Genomic DNA, 25695 nt, shown 5'->3' on the forward strand with positions numbered 1-25695 from the left:
GACGCCTGCAAGTCCTTTCTCTTCCATCTCCTCATTGGTTTTAGGAGCATATACCCACGTGGGTGATTGAAAGATGAACTGAGGTCCACACTGTGGTAATATACCTAAAAGTATATTAAAGTCATATACAGTCCAAAGAAGAAGAAGAAGCCTGATGGAAGGAGGAGGGATGACTAGAAACAAATTCAGTTTAAAGTTTTATCTGTGGATTAATTGTAGGAGTAGAGGACCTTTCAGGTAAAATAACAACCCAATGTTAAGATCCCAGGACAAATTAGCTAGCAACAGCAAGCTATCTAGCTAAATTGCCATAAATGTTTAATGCTTTTCGACCTGCGTTTCCTGATCATGTCTGGTGTGGGGGGTGATAGTGCACGCAGACTCACATGCGCATGCGGTCTGGTCAGCATGTTAGACTAGTAGGAAAAACATTCATCCTCAGGGAGTTTCCTGTAAGTCCTTACACTCTCGTGGACATCTCTTTCCTGGAACCCTTTTCCCAGAGGAGTTGTACGTTCCACAGACCCTGGAAGAGATAGCTGTGTCTCCATGCAGACAGCCCTGGAGGAAGAGGGGGAGGGGGGAAGAGCGTAAAGACCAGAGTTCAATGGCAATGGCTCTGACAGGCCTGAGAGTGCAGCACACAGATAACACTTTTCTCTTCCTCTCTCTTTCTTTCTTTTTGTCTGTCTCTCACTATCTCATTCTGTCTTCTTCTTTCTCCCTCTCGCTCTCTCTGTCTCTCTCTCTGTTTCTTTCTCTGTTGGAGCAGAACCAGAGACATCCCGCGTGGGACAACCCAAAGTGGATCTGTTGTTGCTCCTACAATGCAAAGAGTGAAGTGAATCCCAGAACCACGACAAGACAGCTCTTCTCTCACAAGACACACCGAGATAGGAGACAGAGGGATGTGTCTGCGGCTGGAGCTCTGACTACCATCGTCCTGACTGACACCTCATTTATTCTGCCTATTAAGGGGAGGTGGCTCGTGGGGAACAGGGAGCGAGAGCCGCTCTGATATGGATCCAATGTGACATGGCTGCCTCATTCCTCACTCTGCAGTGTTGTTAGAGGCTGCCAGTCCCCCAGCTTTGTGAACCGCCCAGAGATGATCTTGAAATGAAGGGGAATTAAGTCAATCAAAAGTTACCGCTGCGTTCTAGTTGGACGGAGTTCCTTATTCAAAAAATTCGCTCTGCCCTTCTTTTGTTGTGGGTGCTAAGCTCCTTTAAACTGGGTCAAATAGTGGGCTAAATTAAGCAAATTTATTGGGACGTCAAGTTTGCAAAGGCAGGGTAGTCAAAATGTTAAAACGCTTGCTATCTAGAGTGAAATGTACTTCACGGCCCAGTTACAATTATGATAAGGCTCTGTGGCACATTTTATCACTCCCAGTCAGTTAGAGCCAATTATATGCATGTCCAATGACTGATTTGATACACAAAACCAACAGGTTAATATTGATGTATGATGGAATCCACCAACCCTATAGCAACAACACTTCACTAACATTTTTGCATGATTACTTTGCAAATCATTGTCTCAAGAGAATGCACTTATCACATTGTCCAATCAGCCAGACCATTTTAATCAGGAAATCCAAACCACATGCACACCTGGGAGAATCCATGTTAAGTAAAGAGAGCTTGATTTGATTTACAAAACAAATCACATCCACACCAGTCACAAACATTAATTCATATGTTGGCTAATAGTATGGAGAGAAAGTCACCCTTCAGAAGAGTGACTTTCAAGACAAGTAATAAAGAAAGACTACAAAAAGTTCAAAACACGAATATAAACAAATACAGTACAACATGCCTGAAAAAAGAGAGAGGATGTAGTGAAATGAAATGGGAGGCTTATAGTAACGTAGTTCCTTTGTGGATGAAAATGGGAAGACTCAGTATTGTAATTATATTGGAAAACTCAACCCGGAGATGAAGCACACAGACTGTCTCCTACCACCAAGTAACTGTTACCAATTACAGAGAAACTTATCACTGGGCAAAGACTAGTTCAATCAACTTAGTTTCCATGTCATTTCAACCCAAAATATCTATGTGATGAAGTAATCAACGTAAGGGCATTTAGTCTTTTTTTCACCCAACTTGACGCACACACAGCTGTAGAACTACCCACTGTAGAGCTAAACAGCTGCTATGATACATCCACACACACACACACACACACACACACACACACACACACACACACTGGACTACACACACAGGGCAGGCTCTCTCTCTTGCTCTCCCTCTTGCTCTCTCGTAGGAGGGAGAAGAGGTCCGACTGCAGTCCCAATCGCTTACTCGGGGATCCCACCTTGCAGCTGATGAAATCCGGAAGTCCCCGGCGTCTACGTCCCCGAGAGGATCCAAGCTTACCCAAGTCCCTTCAAGAGCCTCCGGAGACTGCCGATTCACCTTTTCCCGAGCCGATGCAGCTTCCGCAGTACCGACCGGTATCCAAGAAGGTTAAGCCTGAGGCGCTGGCACGTAGCTATAGGGCCGCGGCTACATCCCCGGAAGCATCATTAGCCCCTCTGCTGTTCATCCTCTGTTGCCCCGTACCCTCTGTATTTTTCCTACCATTAGTCAAAACCATGTCTGACTGCCCCTTGTCTTCTGTTTCTAGGCCCATCCCTCCCCCGTGTCATCAATGGCCAGCCAGCATACAAAGTGAGACCTCCTGAGGGTTCAACCACAGGGCAGGGGTTTCCAGTATCTGGTTGACTGGGAGGGTTATGGGACAAAGGAGAGGTGCTGGGTTCCCGCTAAAGACATCTTAGACAGCACTAGACCTTAGTGCTGCTTTTGATACCATCGATCACCACATTCTTTTGGAGAGATTGGAAACCCAAATTGGTCTACACGGACAAGTTCTGGCCTGGTTTAGATCTTATCTGTCGGAAAGATATCAGTTTGTCTCTGTGAATGGTTTGTTCTCTGACAAATCAACTGTAAATTTCGGTGTTCCTCAAGGTTCCGTTTTGGGACCACTATTGTTTTCACTATATATTTTACCTCTTGGGGATGTTATTCGAAAACATAATGTTAACTTTCACTGCTATGCGGATGACACACAGCTGTACATTTCAATGAAACATGGTGAAGCCCCAAAATTGCCCTTGCTAGAAGCATGTGTTTCAGACATTAGGAAGTGGATGGCTGCAAACTTTCTACTTTTAAACTCGGACAAAACAGAGATGCTTGTTCTAGGTCCCAAGAAACAAAGAGATCTTCTGTTGAATCTGACAATTAATCTTAATGGTTGTACAGTCGTCTCAAATAAAACTGTGAAGGACCTCGGCGTTACTCTGGACCCTGATCTCTCTTTTGAAGAACATATCAAGACCATTTCAAGGACATCTTTTTTCCATCTACGTAACATTGCAAAAATCAGAAACTTTCTGTCCAAAAATGATGCATAAAAATTAATCCATGCTTTTGTCACTTCTAGGTTAGACTACTGCAATGCTCTACTTTCCCGCTACCCGGATAAAGCACTAAATAAACTTCAGTTGGTGCTAAATACGGCTGCTAGAATCCTGACTAGAACCAAAGAAATTGATCATATTACTCCAGTGCTAGCCTCTCTACACTGGCTTCCTGTCAAAGCAAGGGTTGATTTCAAGGTTTTACTGCTAACCTACAAAGCATTACATGGGCTTGCTCCTACCTATCTCTCTGATTTGGTCCTGCCGTACATACCTACACGTACGCTACGGTCACAAGACGCAGGCCTCCTAATTGTCCATAGAATTTCTAAGCAAACAGCTGGAGGCAGGGCTTTCTCCTATAGAGCTCCATTTTTATGGAACAGTCTGCCTACCCATGTCAGAGACGCAAACTCGGTCTCAACCTTTAAGTCCTTACTGAAGACTTATCTCTTCAGTGGGTCATATGATTGAGTGTAGTCTGGCCCAGGAGTGGGAAGGTGAACGGAAAGGCTCTGGAGCCACGAACCGCCCTTGCTGTCTCTGCCTGGCCGGTTCCCCTCTTCCCACTGGGATTCTCTGCCTCTAACCCTATTACAGGGGCTGAGTCACTGGCTTACTGGGGCTCTCTCATGCCGTCCCTGGAAGGGGTGCGTCACCTGAGTGGGTTGATTCACTGATGTGGTCGTCCTGTCTGGGTTGGCGCCCCCCCTTGGGTTGTGCCATGGCGGAGATCTTTGTGGGCTGTACTCAGCCTTGTCTCAGGATGGTAATTTGGTGGTTGGAGATATCCCTCTAGTGGTGTGGGGGCTGTGCTTTGGCAAAGTGGGTGGGGTTATATCCTTCCTGTTTGGCCCTGTCTGGGGGTGTCCTCGGATGGGGCCACAGTGTCTCCTGACCCCTCCTGTCTCAGCCTCCAGTATTTATGCTGCAGTAGTTAATGTGTCGGGGGGCTAGGGTCAGTTTGTTATATCTGGAGTACCTCTCCTGTCCTATTCGGTGTCCTGTGTGAATCTAAGTGTGCGTTCTCTAATTCTCTCTTTCTCTCTCTCTCTCTCGGAGGACCTGAGCCCTAGGACCATGACCCAGGACTACCTGACATGATGACTCCTTGCTGTCCCCAGTCCACCTGGCCGTGCTGCTGCTCCAGTTTCAACTGTTCTGCCTTATTATTATTCGACCATGCTGGTCATTTATGAACATTTGAACATCTTGGCCGTGTTCTGTTATAATCTCCACCCGGCACAGCCAGAAGAGGACTGGCCACCCCACATAGCCTGGTTCCTCTCTAGGTTTCTTCCTAGGTTTTGGCCTTTCTAGGGAGTTTTTCCTAGCCACCGTGCTTCTACACCTGCATTGCTTGCTGTTTGGGGTTTTAGGCTGGGTTTCTGTACAGCACTTTGAGATATCAGCTGATGTATGAAGGGCTATATAAATACATTTGATCTGATTTGATCTTGGACCAGGCCCTCATCGCGACTTTCACCATCTGCATCCCAGTCTCCCAGGTATCCGTCCAGGTGGAATGCCAGGTGGGGTCCCTAGAGGGGGGGGGGGGGGTACTGTCACGCCCTGATCTGTTTCATCTGCCCTTGTGCTTGTCTCCAACCCCCCAGGTGTCGCCCATCTTCCAAGTGATCCCCTGTGTATTTATACCTGTTTTCTCTGTCTGTTTGTTGCCAGTTCGTCTTGTTTGATCAAGCTTACCAGCGATTTTGCTGTCAGCTCCTATCCTTTTCCTTTCGTTCTCATCCTCCTTGTTTTTGACCTTTGCCTGTCCTGACCCTGTACCCACCCACCTGAACTGTCTGCCTGTCCCTGAGCCTGCTTGCCATCCTGTACCTTTGCTCCACCTCAGGATTACTGTACTCTGCCTGTCCCTGACCCTGAGTCTGCCTGCAGTCCTGTACCGTTGCCTTACACTGGATTATCGACCCCTGCCTGCCTTGACCTGTCTTTGCCTGCCCCTGTTGCTACAATAAACATTGTTACTTTGACAGTCTGCATCTGGGTCTTACCTTGATTCCTGATGGAGCAGAATACTACAGGTGTAGATCTTACAGTAAAATGCTTACTTACAAGCCCTTAACCAACAATGCAGTTCTAAGAAAATACCAAAAAAAAGATAAGAGATAAGAACAAAACATAATTAAAGAGCAGCAGTAAATAACAATAGCTGGGCTATATACAGGGGCTACCGGTGTCGAGGTAATTGAAGTAACATGTACATGTAGTACATATTAAAGTAACTATGCATAGATAATAACCTAGAGTAGCAGCAGGATAGAAGGGGGGCAGTGCAAATAGTCTGGGTAGCCATTTGATTAGCTGTTCAGGAGTCTTATGGCTTCGGGGTAGAAGCTGTTTAGAAGCCTCTATGACCTAGACTTGGCGCTCCGGTACCGCTGGCTGGAGACTTTGATAATTTTTAGGGCTTTCCCCTGACACCGCCTGGTATAGAGGTCCTGGATGACAGGAAGCTTGGCCCGTTGATGTACTGGGCCGTACGCACTACCCTCTGTAATGCCTTGCGGTCCAAGGCCGAGCAGTTGCCATACCAGGCAGTGATGCAACCAGTCAGAAGGCTCTCGATGGTGCAGCTTTAAAACATTTTGAGGATCTGAGGACCCATGCCAAATCCTGAAGGGGAATAGGTTTTGTCGTGCCCTCTTCATGACTGTCTTGGCGTGCTTGGACCATGTTAGTTTGTTGGTGTTGTGGACACCAAGGAACTTGAAGCTCTCAACCTGCTCTACTACAGCCCCGTCGATGGCATGCTCGGTCCTCCTTTTCCTGTAGTCCACAATCATCTCCATTGAGGGTGAGGTTGTTGTCCTTGCACCACTCGGTCTGTTCTCTGACCTCCTCCCTATAGGCTGTCTCATCGTTGTTGGTGATCAGACCTACACTGTTGTGTCATCAACTAACTTAATGATGGTGTTGGAGTCGTGCCTGGCCGTGCAGTCATGAGTGAACAGGGAATACAGGAGGGGACTGAGCACGCAACCCTGAAGTTTGAGAAATTGAGAATCAGCGTGGCGGATGTGTTGTTACCTACCCTTACCACCTGGGGGCGGCCTGTCAGCAAGTTCAGGATCCAGTTGCAGAGGGAGGTGTTTAGTCCCAGGGTCCTAAGCTTAGTGATGAGCTTTGAGGGTGGTGTTGAACACTATGGTGTTGAATGCTGAGCTGTAGTCAATGAATAGTATTCTCACATACACTACTGTTCAAAGGTTTGGGGTCACATAGAAATGTCCTTGTTTTTTAAAGAAAAGCTACTTTTTTGTCCATTAAAATAACATCAAATTGATCAGAAATACAGTGTCGACATTGCTAATGTTGTAAATGACTACTGTAGCTGGAAACGGCAGATTTTTTAATGGAATATCTACATAGGCGTACAGAGGCCCATTATCAGCAACCATCACTCCTGTGTTCCAATGGCACGTTGTGTTAGCTAATCCAAGTTTATCATTTTAAGATACCAATTGATCATTGGAAAACTCTTTTGCAATTATGTTAGCACAGCTGAAAACTGTTGTTCTGATTAAAGAAGCAATAAAACTTATTTAGACTATCTGGAGTATCTGGAGCATCAGCATTTGTGGGTTCAATTACAGGTTAAAAATGGCCACAACTTTCTTATTAAACTTGTCAGTCTATTCTTGTTCTAAGAAATTAAGGTTATTCCATGCGAGAAATTGCCAAGAAACTGAAGATCTTGTACAACGCTGTGTACTACTCCCTTCACAGAACAGCGCAAACTGGCGCTAACCAGAATAGAAAGAGGAGTGGGAGGCCCCGGTGCACAACTGAGCAACAGGACAAGTACATTAGAGAGTCTAGTTTGAGAAACAGTCCTCAACTGGCAGCTTCATTAAATAGTACCTGCAAAACACCAGTCTCAACGTCAACAATGAATAGGCGACTCTGGGATGCTGGCCTTCTGTAGTTTAGCATCTGCTTCATCTAGTCACTAGTGCTTCCTCCTTTAATTTTTGCTTGTAAGCAGGAATCAGGAGGATGGAGTTATGGTCAGACTTACCAAATGGAGGGTGAGGGAGAGCTTTGTACGTGTCTCTGTGTGTGGATTAAATGTGGTATAGAATGTTTTTTCCTCTGGTTGCACATTTAACGTGCTAGTAATTAGAAATTAGGTCGAACTGATTTAAGTTTCTCTGTATTAAAGTCCTGGGCCACTAGGAGCTCCACCACTGGATGAACGTTTTCCTGTTTGCTCATAGTGGAATACAGCTCATTGAGTGCCAGCCTCTGTATGTGGTGGTATGTAGACAGCTATGAAAAATACAGATGAAAACTCTCTAGGTAGATAGTGTGGTCTACAGCTTATCATGAGATACTCTACCTCAAGCAGGCAAAACCTTGAGACTTCCTTAGATATCGTGCACCAGCTATTGTTTAGAAATATGCATCGGCCCCCGCCCCATGTCTTAGAAGAGGCTGCTGTTATGTCCTGCCAATAGTGTATAGCCCGCCAGTTGTATGTTCTTAATGTCGTCGTTCAGCCACTACTCTGTGAAATATTAGATATTACAGCTTTTAATGTCCTGTTGGTAGGATATACGTGCTTTCAGTTTGCCCCATTTATTTTCCAGCGATTGAACGTTAGCGAGCAGGATGGAAGGCAAGGGCAGTTTTGCCACTTGTTCTGATCCTCACAAGGCACCCTGATCTCTTTCCGTGAAACCATTTCCCTTTCCAGCGAATCACAGAGATCTGGGCCTGGTCGGGTGTCTGTAGTAGTATATCCCTCCTGTCCGACTCATTGAAGAAGAACTCTTCGTCCAATTTGAGGTGAGTAATCTCAGTTCTGATGTCCAGAAGCTCTTTTCGGTCATAAGGTACGGTAGCAGCAACATCATGTACAAAACAAGTTACGAACAACGTGAAAAAACAAACAAAATAGCATGGTTGGTTGAGAGTGGATAAAAAGGCAGCCCTCCCCTCCGGCGTCATGTTAAAATGAACAGGGAGTTTATGGGAGTTTATCAAAATTGGATTTGTTTTCGATTTCTTTGTGGGTCTGTGTAATCTGAGGGAAATATGTGTCTCTATGGTCATCCATTTTGCAGGAGGTTAGGAAGTGCAGCTCAGTCTCCACCTCATTTTGTGGGCAGTGTGCACATAGCCTGTCTTCTCTTGAAAGCCAGGTCTGCCTTCGGCGGCCTTTCTCAATAGCAAAGCTATGCTTACTGAGTCTGTACATAGTCAAACGTTTCTTTAATTTTGGGTCAATCACAGTGGTCAGGTATTCTGCCACTGTGTACTCTCTGTTATGAGGCCAAATAGCATTCTAGTTTTCTCTGGGTTTTTAAAAATTATTTCCAATGTGTCAAGTAATTATCTTTTTGTTTTCTCATGATTTGTTTGGGTCTAATTGTGTTGCTGTCTTGGGGCTCTGTGGGGTCTGTTTGGGTTTGTGAACAGAGCCCCAAGGACCAGTGTAACGCTCTGTGCGAAGTCAGGCACAGGAAGCAGAGAGTACAGGGTAGTGCTTTTAATTGCACACACGGCGAACATAAGCCACCCCACAAACACAGGGTGCACACAAAACAAATGCCCCAAACACGGGAACGCATACAGTCCTGAGAAAAGCCCACGAACGAAAACACGTCAACCTCAAAGGTGCACAGTAGCAACACAAAACAATCCCGCACAAAGAGCAGGCGGGCCTACTGGCTAACATAGCCCGACTAATCAGCCTACACACAAAACAGGTGAAACCAATAAACAGAAAGGGGAAAAGGGATCAGTGGCAGCTAGTAGGCCAGTGACGACGACCAAGGAGTAGGAGTTGTGACAACCAGGTGGCTTGGGTGGCTCTTCTCCAGGTTCATTTCTCTGTAGGTGATGTGTTTGTTATGGAAGGTTTAAGGAATCGCTTCGTTTAAGGTGGTTGTAGAATTTATCAGCTATTTTCTGGATTTTTATAATTAGCGGGTATCAGCCTAATTCTGCTCTTGGTGTTTTACGTTGAACATTGAGAATATTTTTGAATAATTCTGCATGCATAGTCTCAATTTGGTGTTTATCCCATTTAGTGAATTCTTGGTTGGTGAGTGGACCCCAGGCCTCACAACCATAAAGGGCAATGGGTTCTATAACTGATTCCAGTATTTTTAGCCAGATCCTAATTGGTATATCAAATATTATGTTCCTTTTGATAGCATAGAAGGCCCTTCTTGCCTTGTCTCTCAGATCGTTTACTGCTTTGTGGAAGTTACTTATAGCGCTGATGTTTTGTCAGAGGAATGTATAGTTTTTGTGTGCTCTAGGGCAACAGTGACTAGATGTAATTTGTATTCATGGTCCTGGCAACTAAACCTTTTTTGGAAAACCATAATTTTTGGCTTATTGAGATTGACTGTCAGTGTCCAGAACTGACATAATCTATGCAGAAGATCTAAGTGCTGCTGTAGGTCCTCCTTAGTTGGGGACAGAAGCACCAGATCATCAGCATACAGTAGACATTTGACTTCAGATTCTAGTAGGATGAGGCCGGGTGCTGCAGACTGTTCTATTGCCCTCGCCAATTCGTTGATATATATGTTGAGGAGGGTGGGGCTTAAACTGCATCCCTGTCTCACCCCCTGGCCCTGTGGAAAGAAATGTATATGTATATATCTGTCTCTCTTTCTCTCCCTCTCTCTCTCTGCCCGAGAGCACAATACAGAGCTCTTATTACATGTTCCTTTGTCAGAAGTCACATTCATCAGAATAGATGTTAACTCAGCAAGTTCACAACTTCTCCCATACTCGTGATTCATCCCTTTACATTAGACTACAATCCGAAGTCACTCCCATATTATTTGGTAGCCTAGAGTTTAAGAGAAATGGGCCAGTAACCCACGAGCTGACTAGATTAAAAATCTGTTGATGTGCCCTAGAGCAAGGCACTTAACCCTAATTGCTCCTGTAATTCACTCTGGATAAGAACGTCTGCTAAATGACTCAAATGTAAACAATTTGTTGCGTCCCAAATGGTACCCTATTCCTAATATAGTGCACTACTTTTGACCAGAGCCCTATGGGAAATAGGGTGCCATCTGGGATGCAGCTATAGTCTCTCAGTGAAACTGCATTACCTACAGTGTGGTAAACACCTGACACCTCCACTGATGACTTTCATTGGTGTGACGTTCAATTGAAGTCTTTTCCAGGCATGTTTCATCCTTTAAGCGCTGAAGCATGCTCAATTTGTCATCAAGAGGGTTAGAGAGTCTCTTTCAAGCATTGCAATGTTCCATTATGTTTTTTAGTGAAGTAGAGTGGAATGGATGCAGAACTGTAAAAGAAAAGTCGAAAAATGTTAAAACGGTATGTGCCGAAGCTGAATGCAAACAGTGGCACAACATGCAGTGGCACAACATGCAGGTGCACAACATGCAGTGGCACAACATGCAGTGGCACAACATGCAGGTGCACAACATGCAGTGGCACAACATGCAGTGGCACAACATGCAGTGGCACAACATGCAGTGGCACAACATGCAGTGGCACTCGGAATGTATTCCATTGAAGTGATAAGCACAATGTGGCTTCATATAGGCAACTTCTAAATACCAACAGCCAGCAGATTAACTGTCTATAGGCCTGTGAAGTGCAAACATGCTATTTGCTTTACAGGTTAGTTGGTGCCTGAGGTGGTTCTGTTTCTAAAGCTGGTTCATGCGATCAGTGATTTGAGAAGTGCTACAGTTAGTTAGTTTTTTTACTATTTAAGTGTTAAAAAGCTTTCTGAGAGTTCATGGTTTGTGTTCAAATTACTTCCCCCTTTCATCCTCTCTGTGTAATTTCAATTTGGTGGGTTTCTTGCTCGCATGGTGCACAAACACACAATTTATGTATTTATTCACTTCCTCCACAGCTTGTTCAAAGAATTTCAAGCATCACCCTTTCTGACGAGTGAAGCTGAGGTTTTTAATTATTAATTGTGGCATATCTAAAGGATATTTTTTTAATCACTTTTATGTTTCCAACCCTGCACTCTACTCCGAGTAGAGCCTGAAATATTAGTTTATGTAGTTATATTTGAGCGATCGAATGACACCAGAGCTGTGACATCATACACTGCTCAAAAAAATAAAGGGAACACTTAAACAACACAATATAACTCCAAGTCAATCACACTTCTGTGAAATCAAACTGTCCACTTAGGAAGCAACACTGATTGACAATAAATTTCACATGCTGTTGTGCAAATGGAATAGACAACAGGTGGAAATTATAGGCAATTAGCAAGACACCCCCAATAAAGGAGTGGTTCTGCAGGTGATAACCACAGACCACTTCTCAGCTCCTATGCTTCCTGGCTGATGTTTTGATCACTTTTGAATGCTGGCGGTGCTTTCACTCTAGTGGTAGCTTACAGCCCAACACCGTGCAGGACGTTTGGCATTTGCCAGAGAACACCAAGATTGGCAAATTCGCCACTGGCGCCCTGTGCTCTTCACAGATGAAAGCAGGTTCACACTGAGCACATGTGACAGACGTGACGTTCTACTGCCTGCAACATCCTCCAGCATGACCGGTTTGGCGGTGGGTCAGTCATGGTGTGGGGTGGCATTTCTTTGGGGGGGCGCACAGCCCTCCATGTGCTCGCCAGAGGTAGCCTGACTGCCATTAGGTACCGAGATGAGATCCTCAGACCCCTTGTGAGACCATATGCTGGTGCGGTTGGCCCTGGGTTCCTCCTAATGCAAGACAATGCTAGACCTCATGTGGTTGGAGTGTGTCAGCAGTTCCTGCAAGAGGAAGGCATTGATGCTATGGACCGTTCCCCAGACCTGAATCCAATTGAGCACATCTGGGACATCATGTCTCGCTCCATCCACCAACGCCACGTTGCACCACAGACTGTCCAGGAGTTGGCGGATGCTTTAGTCCAGGTCTGGGAGGAGATCCCTCAGGAGACCATCCGCCACCTCATCAGGAGCATGCCCAGGTGTTGTAGGGAGGTCATACAGGCACGTGGAGGCCACACACACTACTGAGACTCATTTAGACTTGTTTTAAGAACATTACATCAAAGTTGGATCAGCCTGTAGTGTGGTTTTCCACTTTAATTTTGAGTGTGACTCCAAATCCAGACCTCCATGGGTTGATAAATTTGATTTCCATTGATAATTTTTGTGTGATTTTGTTGTCAGCACATTCAATGTTTGTAATAACGTTCCTGATTTGTTATTCTTTGGTCATTTGACATTATAACTTTCCCAGAATGTTCTGGGAAGCAACATGTGTTAGCTGGGCAGTGTTTTTCCATTCTGGTTCTGGAGAGCCAAAAGGTACTAACACACCTACAGTCAGGTCCATAATTATTGGCACCTTTGATAAAGAGCCAAAAAGACTGTATAAAATAAACAATACAAATGCTGATCTATGTTGTATGCTCAAAAGATTTTGGAAATTATATTAATTTATACTAATATAATTGCTCAGAGAAAGGGATTTTGTTTAACAAGTAATACAAAAATGTGAAAAAAGATTACAGTATTGGCACCCCTGCACCTTCCGATTGCAAGTATAATGACACTGAGTCTGTTTCTAAATTGTTTTATGAGATTGGAGAACACGTTGGAGACCATTCCTCTGTACAGAATGTTTCCAGATCATTGATATCCTTTGTCTGCTCTTAATGACTACCCTCTTCAAATTAAACCACGTTTAAAATGGGGTTCAAGTCCAGAGACTGATTTTGTGGTCAATTTACAATTTCTTTGTGGATTTTGATGAGTTATTGGGGTTAATGTCTTGTTGGAAGATCCACTTGCGGCCAACTGTCAGCCCCCTGGCAGAGACAACCAGGTTTTTGGCTTAAATGTCCTGGTACATGGTAAAGTTTGTGGTGCCATTGACCTTATCAAGCGCCAAAGGACCAGTGGAAGCAAAATAGCTCCATAACATCAAAGATGGACCACCATATTTTACCATAGATATGAGGTACTTTTCTGCATATGCTTCTGTTTTTCGACGCAAAACTGGTGTGTGTGGCCAAAAAGCTCTATTTTTATGTAATCTGACCATAACACCGCCTGGAGTTTGATAAATGGCATTGGCATTTGGATTAGAAGCGGTGCTATATGTACTGTAAACATTTATGTACACCCCCCTCATATAATTTACTTGAATCTTTTTTACCACCGTCAATAGCAATAACTGTAGCAAACCTGTGTTTATAAGCGTGGATATCGACTTTACCACTTCAGCATGGTTTTGTAGCACAGTCATTACCACACAGGGCTAATTGGCCAGAAGGTTGAGGGTTCGCCGACCACCACTGACGAGCTCACTCTCCCTGCCTGTCTCATTACACTACTATCAGAGCCGACTGGAGACAATGATCAGCTAGGGGGAAATCAAATTTTCAACATTTTGATGCTATATTTATAATTGTATAAAATATATGCAACAGATTTTCCACCAACACAATTCTATGCCAATGCACAACACACAACCAATAAGCAACGTATAACTGCATACCGAATACTGACTTTGAGCACTTATCATCATGGTTTGCATTTTCAACACCATGATCAAGTGAACTATGACAATCTCGAAAACCTTTTTATTTTTTATTTTATTTTTTACTTCAGCTTTGAGTAAATACTTTCTTTAAAAGAAATTCTTAAAACTGCGTTGTTGGTAAAGGGCTTGTAAGTAATTTCACTGTAAGGTCTACACCTGTTGTATTCGGCGCATGTGACAAATAAAATTTGATTGGATTAGATTATGATTTGGTTTGACAATCTCTGAATGTCATTAAACTTTTGGCCATTGCGCCATTTGGATGCTGGAATTATATTAGAGTGGAGTGGACGAACATGCACAGGTAGCCTACAGGAGACTTTCGAACTAGCCTAATCCAGCAGGGTCTTGCCCATTAGGGCATAAGGGGCGGCAAGATTTCATATAATAAATTGTAACAGCACAAAGTAAATGGACCGTCCTGGGGCACTCGAATGTGCATCTGCATCACAGAACTTCTAGGTCTGCTCTAGTCTCCTCCTCCCAATGAGTCGCTCACGCCAGACAGCTTACTTCCACACATGACTAGATCTGCTTTGTCGGGTACAGATGGCACTAAAACAAAAAGCTAATTGTAAATAACTTGTAAATAAACAATCATAACAGTCATAGGAGCCTGGGACCTGATAAACCGGTCAACTACATCCAACAAGAGTCGAAGGACAGAAACAATTTATAAACTCATATCTAACAAACTCTGAAATATGAAGATATTTCAGAATGAACATTAACTGGCTAGCGCATCAGGCTTTGTGACATTATTCTAGCTAGCTATCTCCTGATAGATCATGTGTTTTCACTTATTGCATTTGCGTGCTTGTTGTGTACTCCCTTGTGCACTTGTTTGTTCGTGAGCTGGCTGCTTGTTCTAAATAGTATAATCTAATCTGTTCTAAACAGTGGCGGCATGTGCAGCAGTGGTCTCTTGGTTTTTGACATTCAATGGTGAAATAGGTGTTTATGCTGTTATTAAAATGCACACATCGCTTTATATATCTTCTCAAAGAAACTACCGGTAGTTTGAAAACATGACATCATATTTCTGTCATGAGGCTCTGTTGACAATCAGCGTCCATGTTTATTCCACACAAAAGTTTATTCATTTTAAAAGTTAAATTATAAATATTTAGGCTATATTGAAGTGATGCATTCTTGGTCGAGGAATAGCTGCTCAGATCGGAAAGGAGGCAGAACACGTGTTAAACTTTCCTGAATAACTGGGCCTGCTGGGAGCATAGGCCTATGTGGCCATAGGACAACTTAAGAGAATGATGATCGGCAACAGACATCAATATCAGAAGTAAAAATACAGCTAGACTGGCCTGCTACTGTGCCCTTCTATAATCTGTCAACGGTAGACCTACAATTGATCCAAATGGAATGAAACATTCAAATAACATGTTATATGTTATGTTATAAAACTGTTCATGCATCGAATAAGGTTTCTCAGTACTCTCTCATCTGTGTCTGTGAGACTGAGTTGGGGCTCTGGTGTTTGGTGCTAGCAATTGATATATGATGGGTTGGTGATAGAACCTACAGCCTGCATTCCATTGAATGATTTGTGTCTGAAATGCTGGCCTCTCTGCCATGACCAGGTGAACCCTCCCTCCAGTTTCTCTCTCACATGCAGATTAACACTGGACTTGTTGCATTAGTATCTGTGTGTTAAGGAGTGCGAAACTGAGAAGATAGCCCTGCATAAACAAGCAACAAATGACATGGAGAAACCTGACGCAATGTAAATATTGCTGTCTGTTGCTTGATTGCACAATGTACCTTTGTATAATTCCACACATCTGTTGTTTGTCATGAACATTCAGGAGGATATACTTTGCAAAAAAGAGCTGTAACCCAAACCTGCTCATTGGGCTCTCAGCGATCACCAGCTTCATTGTTGCAGTTCTTAATCAATAATAAAGATTGATTGTTGGAAGAAATAACAAAGTCTCTCTCACTTGGTTAGAATTTACACCACACAAGGCTTTTGCACCATTATTCAAATGACATTTTCACTGCACTTTACAGCCTAGAGTAGAATTATACTCAATTGTACTCACTTGAAAACAATAATGCAATTATTAATTTGATTGTGGTGTTGTAGGCTAGTCTACAGTGCATTCAGAAAGTATTCATACCACATGACTTCTTTCAATTTATTTTGTGTTACAGCCTGAATTCAAAATGGATTAAATATATATTTTTCTTCACCCATCTACACAGAATACCCCATAATGACAAAGTGAAACATGTTTTTAGAATTCTTTGCAAATGTATTGAAAATGAAATACAGAAATATCTCATTTATAAAAGTATTCACACCCCTGTGAATACTTTGTAGAAGCACCTTTGGCAGAAAGTACAGCTGTGATTCTTTCTGAGTAAATCTCTAAGAGCTTTCCACATCGGTATTTTGCAACATTTGCTCATTATTGCTCATTACAATATGATTAATGTATTTATTAATGTATTCTTAAGCCTGTCTACAGCCAATGCTCAGTGACTGCATAAAGGAGTATTAGATATTTCATAACAAATGTCTGGATTTTGACCCATGTTATTCATCTTAATAACGTTGATAATCCTTTGGGCCCACGCATGTAGAACACACAACCGCTATGACTCAGCCTTGGGCACGTGTACACAGGGAGGTGTCAGCGGTGCCCTAGAGTGCCGCCAACCCAATTTATTTTTCTATTAAAAAGCTGTGCTTTCTACCTCTTATTTCACAATTATAAGACAATTCTAAGTTATATTTTTCACAAATAAATATGCATATTGATTTAAATGACCATTCAACAACAAGGAAGCACAGGGCACAGTTCAGGTGGGTCGGGCAAAAGTCCAGAAGTGGGCGCAAGACAAGGTCTCACGAGAGCAACCGTCAAAGCAGAAAATGTCATAGGTTCATCGCAAATGATTGAGCTTTATACTGTATTTGTTTTGCATGTTAAAATTGTAAAATGGTTGAGGGGTTAAATTTGACCTTCCCAGTTCCAACCTCAATGTCTATGTACGGCCCTGCACTGGGTGTTGGGTGAAGTTGCCACTAGACGCTGATTTTGGGCCAATTTTGTATTTTCCCCAATAAGGGTTAAGGTTAGGATTAGAGGAGGGGAAGCTGATCCTAGATCTGTACCTTCAGGAAACTTCACCCCGGAACCTTCACAGTCCTCTCTTGTTCTCTTCAACATAATTTTCCTTGCCGAGGTAGGTAACCAGTATGCTGGAGGACAAGCTGACATCCTCAATCGACTACCAATAAAATGTAGCTAATTATCCTGCCAACTCGAGTGGATGATGCTGTAGTAAAAGTATGCCAGTAGGCAGAAGTTCTCAAGTTCATTTGAAGTTTGCCATCGTTCTCTCCTCTCTTTCCTGGAGATGGAATGTTTAGCTATAGGGTTTCCAACTGATTAATATGCACACGGTTGCATGTTTGCCCCTTCATGATTCTTTGAGACGAGAGAGGAAATCTCGGCAAGTGATGTTTTAGCACCTGTTTTGTTTGAGGGAGTGTGTGTGTGTGTGTGTGTGTGTGTGTGTGTGTGTGTGTGTGTGTGTGTGTGTGTGTGTGTGTGTGTGTGTGTGTGTGTGTGTGTGTGTGTGTGTGTGTGTGTGTGTGTGTGTGTGTGTGTGTGTGTGTGTGTGTGTGTGCTAGTGCTCGTGTGCCTGCGTGTGTGCATGTGTGCGTGCGTGCGAATCTCCGTCTGTCTCTGTCTGTCTGTGGTTGTTCATGTGAAGAAAAAGCCCTTGGTTTGAGAGGTAGAGGGCTGATTTCATTTTCCCATGCACACTGGCTTGCAGTTGTCTCTTTTTTCCTCTCTCTCTCTCTATCTATCTAGGGCAGCCCATGGTTTAACGAACAGCGATCAGCTGGCAGTCCCATCCTCCCATGTGCCCACACAATCTTGTTAAAGCATGCAGCTAATCTGTGGAGGAAATGGACTCTTCTCAGGCAAGCAGGTCTTTCATCATGCCATTGTCTGCCTTGATCACGCTCCCTCTCATACAAATACATATAGGTGCATAAGAAGAAGCCAGTTAGACTTAAAGAAGTTCATCGCACATTAGCTTGTCACCTGATTCCTTTGACAGTCAGGAGAGTGGGTTGACATATTGGCCAATCTGTATCTGACATTTAAGTGAGAGCTGCATTTGGAGCAGAGCTGACTTCTCTGTACGTTTTGTTCTTTATTTGTACAGACGTACCTTAATTTGATCATCCAGTTGTTGCAGGAATTTCCCTGCACGGCAAGAAATGCAACCTTGTAGTGTATTCAAGGTTTAAAAAGGCATCTTAAGTTTGTAATTTACACTTAAAAATGTCAGACTTGATTTGCACTAATGAAAAATGTATCAACCCCTATAACAAATGTCCATTAGTTATAATCCATCATAGATATTTACATTTCCTGTTGCTGCAGGATTATTTTCCTGCTGTGTGAAATTGGCTCAAATTAAGATACAGTATCTGTATCTCTCAAGTGAAAGTTGGTCCTCCATGGATAATTGAAACCAATGTGACATAAAGTAGAAACACAGAGAATACAGCTCTCTAACTGTTCCTCTAGAGGCTATCTGGTTTCCACTCCATCTCTCCCTCCTCCCACTGGGCACACCACATCATTTCAATGTGGATAATTGGGTTTATCAAGCATCGATCAATGAGATAACAACCTATATTTACACAAAAAGACAGACAAAGGTTTGTTGAATTTCCAATATGTTATCACTATTCTTTCAACCATCTAAAAGCATAAGCAAATTCTAATGGAACACAATGTCAGAAATGTTGTCAGATATTTTTTTCATCACTGTGCTTCATCTAATAGCAGAACCAAACGACCTGGATGGAAGTTGAGAATACATTAAAAGTGCAAGGTGCAAATGAGCAATTCCGTTTGAAATTCTGCACAGATTATTAGAGCAATTGTGAAGATCTCCACAGACCTGCGATGACCTATGTATGCTATCTTGAACATGCACGCTTTTTATGATTACATAAGAAGAAATGTATAGTTTCAGTAATGTAACGGCTTTCTTTAGGTGAAGTAGAGGCGGACCAAAATGCAGCGTGATTGTTATTCATGTTTTTTAATGAAGAAAACTATACTTGAATAAACTAACAAAAAACAATAAATGTGAGAAAAACCTAAACAGCCTATCTGGTGACAGGAACACAAAGACAGGAACAATCACCCACAAAACACACAGTGAAACCCAGGCTACCTAAATATGGTTCCCAATCAGAGACAATGACTAACACCTGCCTCTGAGAACCATATCAGGCCAGACATAGAAATAGACAAACAAGACATCCAACATAGAATGCCCACTCAGATCACACCCTGACCAACCAAAACATAGAAACATACAAAGCAAACTATGGTCAGGGTGTGACAAGTAACCTCAAAATGTGGCCATGGATGTGATACTAATTTTAAGGTTGAATGTTACATTAGTTAACTTTAGGCTATTTACTATGAATTAATATTGAGTTGTGTTTGGTTGACAACGCATCCAAATATCAACATTTGAATGAGATGTATCTTCTGCTTGGATAGTTCCATCTGCTAGGATAGTTCCACTGACTTAGTCTGGCTTTAATTCCATTTTGTCTACAAATGAATAATTCATATTTTATTTTTTATTTTTTATTTCACCTTTATTTAACCAGGTAGGCTATTTGAGAACAAGTTCTCATTTACAACTGCAACCTGGCAAAGATAAAGCATAGCAGTGTGAACAGACAACACAGAGTTACACATGGAGTAAACAATAAACAAGTCAATAACACAGTAGGAAAAAAAGAGTCTATATACATTGTGTGCAAAAGGCATGAGGAGGTAGGCGAATAATTACAATTTAGCAGATTAACACTGGAGTGATAAATGATCAGTTGATCATGTGCAAGTAGAGATACTGGTGTGCAAAAAAGCAGAAAAGTAAATAAATAAAAACAGTATGGGGATGAGGTAGGTAAATTGGGTGGGCTATTTACAGATGGACTATGGACATGTATATGTTGGATTCACATCTCCATCTCAGCCAAAAATCTAAGTTAAATAGATCATAAAATAAAACTTGAAATGCACTTTAACATAGATTTTTGGTTGAGGTGAAGACGTGAATCCTAGATAACAATTATTCATTTGTAGACAAACTGGAATTGTGTTTGGTTGCGTTGACTACCAAACACAATTCAATGTTAATAAATATCCTTACATTTGAATTCAACCCCCTTGGCCTATTGTATTATCTAGGTTTAGTTGAATTTTGGGTTATATTGAAACAATATTTTTATTTTTTGTTTTATTTCACCTTTATTTAACCAGGTAGGCAAGTTGAGAACAAGTTCTCATTTACAATTGAGACCTGGCCAAGATAAAGCAAAGCAGTTCGACACATACAACAACACAGAGTTACACATGGAGTAAAACAAACATACAGTCAATAATACAGTAGAAACAAGTATATATACGAAATGAGCAAATGAGGTGAGATAAGGGAGGTAAAGGCAAAAAAAGGCCATGGTGGCAAAGTAAATACAATATAGCAAGTAAAACACTGGAATGGTAGATTTGCAGTGGAAGAATGTGCAAAGTAGAAATAAAAATAATGGGGTGCAAAGGAGCAAAATAAATAAAATAAATACAGTAGGGAAAGAGGTAGTTGTTTGGGCTAAATTATAGGTGGGCTATGTACAGGTGCAGTAATCTGTGAGCTGCTCTGACAGCTGGTGCTTAAATCTAGTGAGGGAGATAAGTGTTTATAGCTCTTGATGACTTTGCAAATGCTATATAGGCCTAAATAAAGTAGCATCATTGATGATATATGAGTGGTAAAGTATGGTCATATTTAATTTGCTCTGTTAAACCTAACCTTTGGAATGACTTCAATAGGTACAGTGAATGTATTTCATTTTTAAGTGGAGATGTCTCAACAATCATTCTCACGATAGCACATTGCTCATAGTCAGTGACAAATGTCATAGCTGGTGAATGTGGCAATACAACATCAGAAATGTTTGTTGTTGTTTTTCTCTGATAGTGGCTATAACATTGAAGATCTGACCAACATGTTTTACATAAGTATTCAGACCCTTTGCTATGAGACTCGAAATTGAGCTCAGGTGCATCCTGTTTCCATTGATCATCCTTGAGATGTTTCTACAACTTGATTGGAATCCACCTGTGGTAAATTCAATTGATTGGACATGATTTGGAAAGGCACACACCTGTCTATATAAGGTCCCACTGTTGACAGTACATGTCAGAGCAAAAACCAAGCCATGAGGTCAAAGGAAATGTCCATGGAGCTCCGAGACAGGATTGTGTTGAGGCACAGATCTAGGAAAGGATACCAAAAAATGTCTGCAGTATTGAAGGTCCCCAAGAAAACAGTGGTCTCCTTCATTCTTAAATGGAAGAAGTTTGGAACCACCAAGACTCTTCCTAGAGATGCCCCCCGGCCAAACTGAGCAATCGGGAGAAGGGCCATGGACGGGGAGGTGACCAAGAATCCGGTGGTCACTCTGACAGAGCTCTAGAGTTCCTCTGTGGAGAGTACCTTCCAGAAGGACAACCATCTCTGCAAGACTCCACCAATCAGACCTTTATGGTAGAGTGCCCAGACGGAAGCCACTCCTCAATAAAAGGCAGACGACAGCACTCTTGGAGTTTGCCAAAAGGCACCTAAAGACTCTCAGATCATGAGAAACAAGATTATCTGGTCTGATGAAACCAAGATTTAACTATTTGGCCAGAATGCTAAGCGTCACGTCTGGAGGAAACCTGGCACCATCCCTACGGTGAAGCATGGTGGTGGCAGCATCATGCTGTGGGAATGTTTTTCAGCAGCAGGGACTGGGAGACTAGTCAGGATCGAGGGAAAGATGAACAGAGCAAAGTACAGACAGATCCTTGATGAAAACCTGCCTCAGAGTTCTCAGGACATCAGACTGGAGTGAAGGTTCACCTTCCAACAGGACAACGACCCTAAGTACACAGCAAAGACTCTTTGGCCTGAATGCCAAGCTTCACGTGTGGAAGAAAGTCTCTGAATGTCCTTGAGTGGCTCAGTCAGAGACTTGAACCTTTTCGAACATCTCTGGAGAGACCTGAAAATATCTGTGCAGCGACGCTCCCCATCCAACCTGACAGTGTTTGAGAGGATCTGCAGAGAAGAATGGGAGAAACTCCCCAAATACAGGTGTGCCAAGCTTGTAGCGTCATACCCAAGAAGACTCGCGGCTGTAATCGCTGTCAATGGTGCTTAAACAAAGTACTGAATACTTATGTAAATGTGATATTTCAGTTTAGAATTTTTTATGAATTAGTAAGAACGTCTAAAAAACAGTTTTTGCTTTGTCATTATTGGGCAATGTGTGTAGATTGGTGAGGGGGAAAAACAATTTAATCAATTATAGAATAAGGACGTAACCTCACAAAATGTTGAAAAAGTCAAGGGGTCTGAATACTTTCCGAAGGCACTGTACCAAGCTGTTCTCCAGCTACACCAATTATTTGGTGGCATGTAAATATATTTAGGATAGTTTTATCTAAAAAGGATAACTTTTTCAATGTTTTACAAAAAAAAAAAATGAAATTCACTGAGAAGGATGGTCCTCTCCTTCCTCCTCTCAGGAGCCTCCACTGGTAGAGTTGCTTACCAAGATGGCATGGAATGCTCCTGAGTGGCCTAGTTACAGATTTGACTTAAATCGGCTTGAAAATCTATAGCAAGACTTGAAAATGGCTGTCTAGCAATGATCAGCAACCAACTTGACAGAGCTTGAACAATGGGCAAATATTGTACAATCCAGGTGTGCAAAGCTCTTAGAGACACCCATCTGTAATTGCTGCCAAATGTGATTCTAACATGTATTGACTCAGGGGTGTAAATACTTATTTAATTTACAATATATCTGCAAACATTTCTAAGAACATGTTTTCACTTTAGGTATGCCATAACAAAGGGGTTGAATTCTTATTGACTCAAGACATTTCAGCTTTTCTTTTTTTATTAATTTGTAAAAATGTTTTAAAAAAACATAATTCCACTTTGACGGTATTGTGTGTAGGCCAGTGACAAAAAAAATCTCAATTTAATACTTCCCAAAGCCTATGTCTGTTAAATGTGGTCAGGTCGCTTATACTGACACGGTTTAAATTGGTGACCAAATATATGTAGCCCCTTAAAGCCCTTTCTCGTGTTTAAATCTTAAAGTGCTGTAAAACAGTGGCAGGAGATGAGCAGCAGGTGTTCTCGACAAGGGATTTGAGTTAAATTCACTCCTATTACAGCCCTCTGTGTCTGTTGGCCGTCAAGTACAGCGGAGGAGAGCAACATCCTCTGCCTGCACTAGAAGGCAGTGTTTTGGTTCCAGTAAGCTGCCTGAATCGGTGGAAAGATAACAAGATAGAGAGAGAGGCAGACAGGGAGAGGGGTAATGAGAGAGAGACCGAGAGATGGACAGAAAGAGACAGCTCGCAGGGCACAAACTGGTTAAATTAATGTTGTTTCAACAGAATTTATCAACGTATTGTGACGTGGAATCTACGTGGGAAAAAAGTAATCTGTTGTTGTGAGGGTAAAATTTCAACCACAAGATTATGTCATCATGGTAACCAAATTTCCAAATAGTCAAACCTTGTGTAAATAAGGTATATCTGTTTTTTATTTGCAAAAATTTCTAAAAACCTGTTTTCACTTTGTAGAATAAGGCTGTAACATAACAAAATGTGGAAAAAGTCAAGGGGTCTGAATACTTTCAGAAGGCACTGTACATTGACTTCAATACAATACAATCTCACCCCCTTCCATAGACTTACACAGTAATTATGACAACTTCCAGAGGACATCCTCCAACCTATCAGAGCTCTTGTCGCATGATCTGACTTGTTGTCCACCCAATCAAAGGATCAGAGAATGAATCTAGTACTGAAAGCATAAGTTACAGCTAGCTAGCACTGTAATTCATAAAATGTAGTTGACTCAAAGAGAGAGAAAGACAATAGTTGAACAGTTTTGAACAAATGTATTTCTTCCTAAATGAAGGACAAGCAAGAGAGAGATGGAGAGTCATTTTTGTTTCACTTTCAGTTTCACTTACTTATCTAGCAAATGCAGCTAGCTAGTTTAGCCTGCTCAAACACCCTGCAAATAACAGAGGGAGGCTATGTTAGCTAGCTGGCTATGACTATCCAACATAACACTGGAACTCTTCCAAGTCAAGGTAAGCTTTTGGTTTTACAAATGTATTGCCACCAGGGGCCGCCAGTGTTAGTGTTAAACTGCTTACTGACTGTACACTGTAACGTTACTGCATGATTGTAGTGGGTTTACTAATGCATACGCGTTAGTTCTATTAGTTATGTTGACTATGGAGTTACTTTAGCTAATATAGTAACAACGATGTTGGCTGTGTGTAGCACTTATATGGTTTGGCTTGGAAAGTTGTTTTTGCCTGTTCACATACAGCTGATGTGTTGTGCATTGAAGTCCACAAGCGAATGGAAAAGGTGAGAGGAGGAGAGCGCATAGATGCGAGAAGGAATACAATGTGGCTGCTATGAAAGTGAACTGTGTTTACGCGTGATCATTGGTGTAGTCATTCTGTCGATTCTGTTAAAAATGTTTCTTAAACAGAAGCAAATGGAACGAAATGGGGATAAACATACCTGAATTTGTCCCATAGAAACTCTCCTTTGCAAATGTTGGCAAGAGTGTGCAAGACAGTGTTGAATGTGTCAATGTCTGTACATGTGTCACTGTCTGTCACCTCAAAATGTTCCTCTCCACCTGTGTGCACCTACGTTGTAAACTTTCATTCATAGGTTAGGTTGTAGCAAACTCATGATGGGTATAGGGAAAATTTGAGTATCATGTAGTAAGTAGCCTAAACCTATCGCTGTTAGTGTGAACTGTGTGAATGTAAAAAATGAATGACAGTCATCCAATATGCTGTAATAGAAATAAGGCCATGCTCATTAAAACATAAACGTCCTCCCTCATCTTAAATGGCACTGACCGCCACTGCTATGGTGTTCTGCTACTCTACGTCCTCCAATTCATATGATATTGTACAAATGCAATTCCATTTGTAACGTAACATTACATATTATCCTAAACGGAGGGAAAGAAATGTACATCCTAAATCGTACAAATTGCCCTGAGGCTAGGTTGATAAGGAGTTAGATTTGGTGTCAATGCAAAGGCTTGGTTCTCATAGAATGAGAAAGACATTTAGGAGTTTCAAGGATTGCCATACAAGTTGTTTTACATCGTTTTTGCTGGGTTTCATTTTGTTTCCTTTTATGAGAACGATTCATCATTCCTTGAGAGCAGAGAGACCGTTGACAGTTGAGACTGTGTGAATTGAGCCCAGCAGAGCGAAGTGGGCTGCCACCTGCAAGATCCTCACCCAAGCCCCAGGAATAGCCACATCCCAAATATTTTGTTGTTTTCCTTTGAGTACTGTTGTTGGATTATGTCAGTCTATGTACACAACAATTCAGCATTTAGCTTTATACGTGTAAATCAAAATAATTATTATAATAATATCACTTTCACAAGTTCGGCATCGGAGATGGTGGCTGGCTTCCCGGCAGGGTGAGCCCACAGTTGTGAACAAACTTGCAGTACGGCCTGTTAAGCACATTTTGTTTGTGCATGCCGCCACCTACTGCGCGGTAGCGTGTCGT

The 25695-nt window shown here is 42.2% G+C and overlaps 1 protein-coding gene across 1 annotated transcript in view; it reads right to left on the bottom strand.

Annotated features, from left to right (window-relative positions):
- Positions 1-438: 438 nt before the first annotated feature.
- LOC112221542 (transmembrane protein 26) overlaps positions 439-25695 on the bottom strand; it is a 31491-nt gene continuing 6234 nt past the window's right edge. The window contains exon 4 of the mRNA XM_042304367.1: positions 439-561. Coding sequence (XP_042160301.1) covers positions 439-561 — 123 coding nt within the window. The remainder of the gene's footprint in view (positions 562-25695) is intronic.

Source organism: Oncorhynchus tshawytscha, linkage group LG22, assembly GCF_018296145.1.
Source record: "Oncorhynchus tshawytscha isolate Ot180627B linkage group LG22, Otsh_v2.0, whole genome shotgun sequence".
Lineage (NCBI taxonomy): Eukaryota > Metazoa > Chordata > Actinopteri > Salmoniformes > Salmonidae > Oncorhynchus > Oncorhynchus tshawytscha.